General features: G+C 52.0%; 1 protein-coding gene across 1 annotated transcript; it reads left to right on the plus strand.

Moving 5' to 3' along the window:
* Positions 1–5,283: 5,283 nt before the first annotated feature.
* On the plus strand, positions 5,284–7,709 carry LOC103641851 (auxin response factor 10). The gene is made up of 3 exons (XM_008665166.2): positions 5,284–6,363; positions 6,474–7,257; positions 7,337–7,709. The coding sequence occupies exons 1-2, from the start codon at positions 5,284–5,286 to the stop codon at positions 7,158–7,160; spliced, it is 1,767 nt and encodes a 588-aa protein (XP_008663388.1). The 3' UTR covers positions 7,161–7,257; positions 7,337–7,709.
* The last annotated feature ends 1,042 nt before the right edge of the window (positions 7,710–8,751 follow it).

The raw sequence follows: 8,751 nt of genomic DNA on the forward strand, positions 1-8,751 counted from the left end.
GGCAGTAGTCGGTGACGTCGGAGGGACATGGCCCTAGGATGCGTGGGCCAAACTCTGGATGTTGCTGCAAGCTGCTGCGCGCGTAAACAGGAGCAATAGCTAACCGCGAATGGGTCCTTGACATGCATATGATTTCTCTCTGTTGCGAGGGGATCTGAGGTAGGACGGAGTAGCTACGACTAGGCTGGTGGTGGTGGACTTGCGGTGGACGGACGCCATGCGACATGTGCGCGCCGCTGGAGTTGATAGGGCAGTAGCCGGTGACGTGGGAGGGACACGTCCCTAGGACATGTGGGCCCAACTATGGATGTTGCTAAAAGCTGTTGCGCGCATAAACAGGAGTAATAGCTAACCACGAACGAGTCCTTGACATGCAAATGATTTCTCTTTGTTACGAGGGGATCTGAGGTAGGACGGAGTAGCTATGACTAGGCTAGTGGTGGTGGACTGGCGGTGGACGGACGCCATGCGACATGCGCGCGCCGCTGGAGTTGATAGGGCAGTAGCCGGTGACGTCGGAGGGACACGGCCCTAGGATGCGTGGGCCAAACTCTGGATGTTGCTGCAAGCTGCTGCGCGCGTAAACAGGAGAAATAGCTAACCGCGAACGGATCCTTGACATGCAAATGATTTCTCTCCGTTATGAGGGGATCTGAGGTAGGACGGAGTAGCTATGACTAGGCTGGTGGTACGTGGTGGACTGGCGGTGGACACACGTCATGTGACATGCGCGCGTCGCTGGAGTTGATAGGGCAGTACCCAGTGACGTGGGAGGGACATGGCCCTAGGACGCGTGGCCCCAACTCTGGATGTTGCTGCAAACTGCGGCGCGCGTAAACAGGAGCAATAGCTAACCGCGAACGGGTCCTTGACATGCAAATGATTTCTCTTTGTTACGAGGGGATCTGAGGTAGGACGGAGTAGCTACGACTAGGCTGGTGGTGGTGGACTGGTGGTGGACGGACGCCATGCGACATGCGCGCGCCGCTGGATCCGATAGGGCAGTAGCTGGTGACGTCGGAGGGACACGGCCCTAGGACACGTGGGCTAAACTCTGGATGTTGCTGCAAGCTGCTGCGCGCGTAAACAGGAGCAATAGCTAACCGTGAACAGGTCCTTGACATGCAAATGATTTCTCTCCGTTATGAGGGGATCTGAGGTAGGACGGAGTAGCTATGACTAGGATGGTGGTGGTGGACTGGCGGTGGACGCACGCCATGTGACATGCGCGCGTCGCTGGAGTTGATAGGGCAGTACCCAGTGACATGGGAGGGACATGGCCCTAGGACGCGTGGCCCCAACTCTGGATGTTGCTGCAAACTGTGGCGCGCGTAAACAGGAGCAATAGCTAACCGCGAACGGGTCCTTGACATGCAAATGATTTCTCTTTGTTACGAGGGGATCTGAGGTAGGACGGAGTAGCTACGACTAGGCTGGTGGTGGTGGACTGGTGGTGGACGGACGCCATGCGACATGCGCGCGCCGCTAGATTCGATAGGGCAGTAGCTGGTGACGTGGGAGGGACACAGCCCTAGGACGTGTGGGCCCAACTCTGGATGTTGTTGTAAGCTGCGGCGCGTGTAAACAGGAGCAATAGCTAATCGCGAACGGGTCCTTGACATGCAAATGACTTCTCTCCGTTATGAGGGGATCTGAGGTAGGACGGAGTAGCTACGACTAGGCTGGTGGTGGTGGACTGGCGGTGGACGGACGCCATGTGACATGCGCGCGTCGCTGGAGTTGATAGGGCAGTACCTAGTGACGTGGGAGGGACATGGCCCTATGACGCGTGGCCCCAAGTCTAGATGTTGCTGCAAGCTGCGGCACACGTAAACAGGAGCAATAGCTAACCGTGAACATGTTCTTGGCATGCAAATGATTTCCCGTATTTTAACCGTATTTTCCTGGTCCACAAAACAACCAAGGAGGCAAGCCCGTTAGGGTTTAGGGTTTCAGATGTCATAGAAGATATATCAAGTGATCTAGATAACATGCCACATGATTTCTAATTTATATAGACGTATGTTTAATACTTATATACTATGTGGTTAAACCTTCAGTGAACATGTATGATCATTTATGCGTGGTCATGAATATGTATTACGTATTTGTGTGGTTGAGACTTGTATGTGGATGCGAATGAACAATCATGTTTTAAGACTTATGTGTTGTGTGTTAAAATTTAAGAGTGGACATGTATGCGTGTATGACCAATTATATGCGAACAAGATTGTGTTTTGTGTTTTATATATGCACTAAACAAAAAAAAATGCTCCAACAGTTCTTAAACAAAAAATTATTTGGGGAGCTGTTTGTTCCTCCCAACAATATATTTTGTAAAACCACTTGCCTGCCATCGTGGGGAACTATTCTGCATGCTCCCTCGTTCAAAAGAAGAAGCGGTTTCTAGTAATCACATATATCGTTTTGAGACGTACTGTACTGCCTAGTGTACACAGCGGGAGACTTGTTCCTGGTCCTCCGAACCGCACAACACGTGGCAGCAGTGCGGCACCGTTTAACCTGGCTTCCAAGACTGCAACCAACCGCACTTTCCGCCCACTATACAAATTTTGAACGGATCGGAGCGAACAGTAGACAGCAGCAGTGCAGCGCTATATTAAGGGTCCCACGTCCTTCGCCGGAACCAGCTCGCTCCCCGTGGAGTAGAGACAGCCCAGCCATGCCTCCTGCAGCATGCGCGGCAGGCAGTTGGTGAAGGTAACCGGCGCTAGTTGCATGCAAAAAGGAGGAGATAGAGAGAAAACGCAGGGCCCAACTCTGGATCGATGCTGCTGCCTAAACAGTAAACACTTACCATGTGTTTGGTTGCCAGCTGGAGCGGAAACAGGTTTTGCAGGTGCATTGACCGAGCATCGATCTGTGTTTGGTTGCTTTAATTTTACCAGACAAATGAGATCTGCAGCAAACCAATCGCATGATTAGCTACCACGAACAGGTCATCTAATTTGTTTGACGAGCACGCACGATGATAGTAGGAGCCGTATTATGGTGGAGAAATTAAGGGGGTGTTTGAATGCACTAGAGCTAATGGTTAGCTAGCTAATAAGTTACTAACAAAAATAGTTGGCTAATTATTAGCTGTTAACTATTAGTTTGGTGCTATTTAGATTGTAGCTAAAAGGTTTCAGGTTAGCCAAAGCAGTCCTTCGTTGCAGCTGTACGTCCGTTCAACAGATTTCAACCATTTTTTATCTAATCAATATTCAATTTCAGCTTTACAACCGTTCGTTTCAGCTGCCCATTTGAACCTCACTTTTTTTTCAAACAAAAAAACAATCAATCTGAAAATGTACATCTGTTTATAAAAATGTAGAGAAAATTGTCTCATAGCGATACAAAATGAACTACTTTGTCAACACAAATAGTATCTTCAACTTGTCACCCTCCTCATGATGAACAACACATTTGCAATGTTGTCACGGAAAGCGTTCATATGCCTTGTTCTTCATCACCATCTTCTTCAAACAAATCGTTGCTCTGGATCGATATATGGTTCTCATCATTGTCACACATTTCAAAATCCACGTCCGCCATAGCACTTTCTCTAATGAAGTTAGGAAGGGTCATGCACGCAAGTATAATTTTTGTTTGCTTTACCATTGGATACGATGGTAAGTGTAACAAGATCTTCCATTTCATCTTCAACACACCAAACGAACGCTCGATGACGTTGCAAAGAGATGAGTGACAAAAATTGAATAGCTCCTTCTTCCCACTTGGTCTAGGGCATTGTCGAAACTCTGGTACATGATACTTAGTTCCCTTGTAAGGAGCTAGGTAGACATCGCGGTTAGGATACCCCGAGTCAACAAGATAAAATTTTCCTACAAAAAGTTAGACCATTAGAAAATGAGAAAGCCATGACCATAAAATAACTTTGTAGTATATATATATATATATATATATATATATTTACTAGGAGGAGGATGAGGAATTTTGTTGCCATATTTGCGCAGAGCATCATTAAACACTCTCATATCATGAATTGACCCTGGCCATCCGGCGACCACAAAGGTAAACCTCATATCGAAGCCACATATGGCCAATACATTCTGAGTTGTATACCCATGACGCCTTGTATGTTGCAGCACCTTCGATGATGGGACAACAACACGCACATGTGTCCCATCTAAAGCTCCAATACATTTATCAAAATGCGGTGAAAATCGAGGAGCTTGTACTCTTGGGTGCACAGTAGAAAGTTCTGGATCTTTTGGTTTAATGGTATGAGCAGACATCTTATAAACACAATGTAACACTTCTTCAAATTTTCTACTAATCGTCTCTTTTGACCTCTCAAAACGATTGGCAACTTGTCTAATTGATTGTGGAGCACCAATGATCCACAAAAACATGGCTAAAGCTTCCATGGAACTCATCTGACATGTTGACCGCAATCCATATGTTGATGCAAGCACATCTAAGACTTTCAAATATATGCTTACACTCATTCTAAACATATTAAAGCACTCTCTAGGCTCATTAAGTGTCCTCACTACCCAATCATATCCAGTGACTTGAGGTTCTCTACGACTTCTTTTATTAAAGAAGGTAGCATCATAGTACATAACAAATGTAGACATGAAAGGCACCATATTGTTCCATCATCTCAAGTTCAGCAAGAGCCACCTCAACTATGTCATCTGTCTCATCCTCATCATTCAGGGAAAAATCAATCTACATAGACAATAATAAGAGATCAACAAACTTAATCATTCAAGGCACATACATATGATTTGAAACACATAGAAGGTTCATAATAACCTAGCTATTGTCAAAAAGAAAAATAAGTTGCGTATGAAGCCAGGTCTACTCCTGACTCACATGCAAATGTTTTTTTTTCTGCGCTACGAGGGGATCTGACATCTGAGTCTCAAGTAATAGGCTGTAGTAGTGTACATGCATGCATGCATGCACGCAGAAACCCCGCTTGGCCAGGGCCGGCAGACGCGGCCGAAGCGCCGAACAGTTCCACTCCAACTCTCGCGCGATCGCCAGTTCGCCGCTGCTGAAGAAGAGGGGGTGGTTCTAGTAATCACAGTCATCGTTTCAAAATGCCTAGTGTACACAGCGGAGCGGAGGACTCGTTCCTGCTGTACGTGTGGCACCCAGACTTTCCGCCCACCACTCCACTAGATATAAAACGGAGCGAGCAGTAGACAGCAGCAGTGCAGCGCCTGCTAGTAAAAGAGTCCACGTGGACCACGTCCTTCACCGGAAGCCACTCCCCCCGTGGACTAGAGACTAGAGAGCCCAGTCATGTCTCCCGAAGCCTGCGAGCTCACGCTCGCGCCGCGGATGCCCGCATCGCAGGCCGGTGCCGGTGCCGGCGCCGAGCCCGAGACCAAGGGATCCGTGCACCCGCAACTGTGGTACGCGTGCGCGGGCCCCACGTGCACCGTGCCGCCCGTCGGCACCGCGGTGTACTACTTCCCTCAGGGCCACGCCGAGCATGCCGGCGCCGCCGCCGACGCCAACCTGCACGCCCCGCCTTTCGTGCCGTGCCGCGTCGCGGGCGTCAGGTTCATGGCTGAGCTCGACACCGACGAAATCTTCGTCAAAATACGCCTCGACCCGCTCCGCTCCGGGGAGCCGCTGACGGACGTGGGCGAGGCCCAGGTGGTGAACGACGAGGCCGGCCAGCGGCAGCCCACCAGGCCGGTGATTTCTTCCGCCAAGACGCTGACCAAGTCCGACTCCTACAGCGGCGGCAGCCTCTCCGTGCGGCGCACCTGCGCGGAAACCATCTTCCCCAAGCTGGACAAGAGCATCAAACGGCCCCAGCAGTTGGTCTCCGCCAGGGACGTGCACGGCGTCGAGTGGACGTTCCGCCACGTCTACCGGGGCACCCCGGAGCGGAACCTGCTCACCACAGGGTGGAGCGACTTCGTCAACAGCAAGAAGATCGTCATCGGCGATTCCGTCGTGTTCCTGCGCGAAGAGGACGGCACCATCCACATCGGCCTGCGGCGCGCCGAGCGCGCGTCCCGGCGGAACGCCTACGGGCGCCAGCTGGTGCGGGGCAACGCGAGCGGCACGGGCGCCGCCGCGGACGGCGTCCTCCGAGCGGAGGACGTGGTCGCGGCGGCGGTGACGCTGGCCGCCGCCGGGAACCCGTTCGAGGTGGTGCACTACCCGCGGGCCACAGCGCCGGCGTTCTGCGTGCGCGTGGCCACGGTCATTGAGGCCTTGCAGGTCTCCTGGTGCCCCGGCTTGCGGTTCAAGATGGCGTTCGAGGCAAAGGACCTGTCCCGGATCAGCTGGTTCATGGGCACCGTCGCCGGTGTCGGGCCGGCCGATCCCGCCCGGTGGCCGCTGTCGCCCTGGCGATTCCTTCAGGTACATCAAAAATAAGGCGCACGCACGCCATCATATCGTTCCATGTTCTTTCCGTAGGTGGCCATCATGGTGGTTCCTTTCCTTCTACCGTCCCATTTCCGTTTCCGTAGGTGACCTGGGACGAGCCTGAGCTCGTGCGGAACATGAACCGCCTGAGCCCGTGGCAGGTCGAGCTGGTGGCGACCATGCCCAACCTGCCGCACTTCGCGGCGCCGCCTACGCCGACGCCGCCGCGCAAGAAGCCGCGCATGCCGACGTACAAGGAGTACCAATCGCAGGGCCGGCAACTTTTCGATCCCGTTTTCCCGCTCAACAACCCACTCCCACTGCCACACCCACACCACCACCCTGCACCAACCCACGACTGGAACTGCCACGGTTTCGTCCATTGTTCCTCCTTCCCCTTCCCGGACAGCATCGCTCCTGCTGCTGCCGCAGGCATACAGGGAGCCAGGCATGCGAACTTCGCTCAGTTCTTATTTTCGGATCACCTCCTCAGCAACCTGCGGCGAAGCCTGGTGTTGGGTGGCATCCGCCAGTACCCAGGCGATCACCATGCCGCTCCCGCGCCACGGATCCCCATCCCCACCGACGACGTGAAGACTGGCAGCGAAACGCCCCGCTCTCCATCACATGCGACCAAGAAGCGCGACGGAGTCAAGCCGCCGGGGATAAGGCTCTTCGGGCAGGAGATACTGACCGAGGAGCAGATGAAAGGCAGCCACGATGGGAAAGCGACCAACAACACCTCTGGTCGCTCTGGAGCGCCCGAGTTCGGGCTGGAGCCCGGGCAGTGAAGAGTGTTGGTGGAGTCGGTCGCCTTCGTCGGATCAGCTAGCTAGCGCTGCAGCCGCAGTGTAGCTTAGAGGAGCACGTCGGCGACGAGACTTTGAGGTGAGCACATCAGCGACTTGATTGCATTTCCTGCTAATTAAACTGGAAATAAAAAAACAGTCTCTTCGCTTGTTTGCAGTGCGTATGTGAAATAACCGGGGAGGATCGATCGAGGTACCGAACGAATGACGCTGGCAGGCAGCGACCACACGCCGAGAACCGATGATCGACCAGCAGATATCGGCTGCGACTGCGATATTGTAGAGCGCTATATTCATAGGATGCGATAGCGATACAGCCGAATGCACCACCGAGCTTGCGGCCACGTACGTTTGAGGTCTCTTCCTGGATCAGTCTTAGAGAGTTTACAGCTTAAGCTGATGCGGTTATTCAATTCAGTTATTACGCTGTGTTTTTAAGGCCACTTTGGATTGCTGGGTTTTTTTTATTTCTTTCTTATGTTCTCTACGGTTTTATGTTCCTGCAGACGATTCCTATAAATTTTGTCCTATGAGATCTCATGAAATTTCTGTCTTCTAGGGCTAATTTCTTATGCTTGGGAGTTGCCGAGTTGGGACAGCTAGCTCCCGGCATTCCATTTTGTTCGCTTGTTACGTATCGGGCTTTGGCCGTACTACTTCACATTTACTCGTGTTGTTCGTGTCTACGAAGCTCTTGGAATTTCCATTGCTGACCAGCCAATGATTGTCAGAAACCACTGGTACTAGCACAAGAAGACAAGTGTTGGTGCAGAACACAGCAGCACACTTTGACCGTTGAGACAAATACGGATCCGTTCCGTTCCGTTCCGTTCCATTCCATCACTTGGTTTTGGTCCCCCCCACCTCCCCCGGCCTTGCTTGGTCGGTACTCCCGGTGTTGTTGACCGCGTCGCTGTCGCCGATGGCAACACGCGGCGACGAGCGGGCGGGGAGAGCCAAGAGGATGCAGAGCGCGACAGGGATTAGCAGCAGAATGGATGTTTCTATCTATTCTATACCTATCTAATCACTAATCAGGAGGGTCGTGACAACGACTGGAGCGCATAATGGCAGGTCACGTGATCGGTTTGGCACACCAAAAGGACGACTGCCCGCGAAACGTCGCGACGCATCAACCCGCACTGCACACTCGCCTCTGCAGCTACTCTGATCCATCCACAGCAGGCAGCAAGCGACCGCCCGGAACAAAGCAAAAGGGAGCGAGCGCGCGGCCGGCCCGGCGTTGGAGAAGGATGGCGAAGACGAATGCTACCTGACTAGAGATAGAATATATAACTTTATTCTAATTTCCACATCTTTTTTTCTCCAAAAGAAAGTCGGTCCAAATTACATAGAAACACTATTCCAATACTGTGCCCGGCAGCTCTGCGAGTGTTTTAGACTGCAGCTATCCTATTCCATCCTACTAGTATGTCAAGCAACACTTGTGTTGTAAAACAAACACTTGCAAATGTTCATGCAGAGCTTTTTTTTTGTCTTTGGCATGGATAGCGTGCATGCAGGCGGCATGCAGGCCAGAGGAGGCAACTGGTGGTGGGTACCGGTCGTGTAC

This window comes from Zea mays, chromosome 10 (assembly GCF_902167145.1).
Source record: "Zea mays cultivar B73 chromosome 10, Zm-B73-REFERENCE-NAM-5.0, whole genome shotgun sequence".
Classification (NCBI taxonomy): Eukaryota; Viridiplantae; Streptophyta; class Magnoliopsida; order Poales; family Poaceae; genus Zea; species Zea mays.

What these genes read in the sequence shown, in the direction of transcription:
- LOC103641851 (XM_008665166.2), top strand. Translation starts at nt 5,284, where the DNA reads ATGTCTCCCGAAGCCTGCGAGCTCACGCTCGCGCCGCGGATGCCCGCA. An exon ending in CGCCCTGGCGATTCCTTCAG is followed by an intron (nt 6,364 to 6,473) that starts GTACATCAAAAA and finishes CCGTTTCCGTAG; the next exon opens with GTGACCTGGGACGAGCCTGA.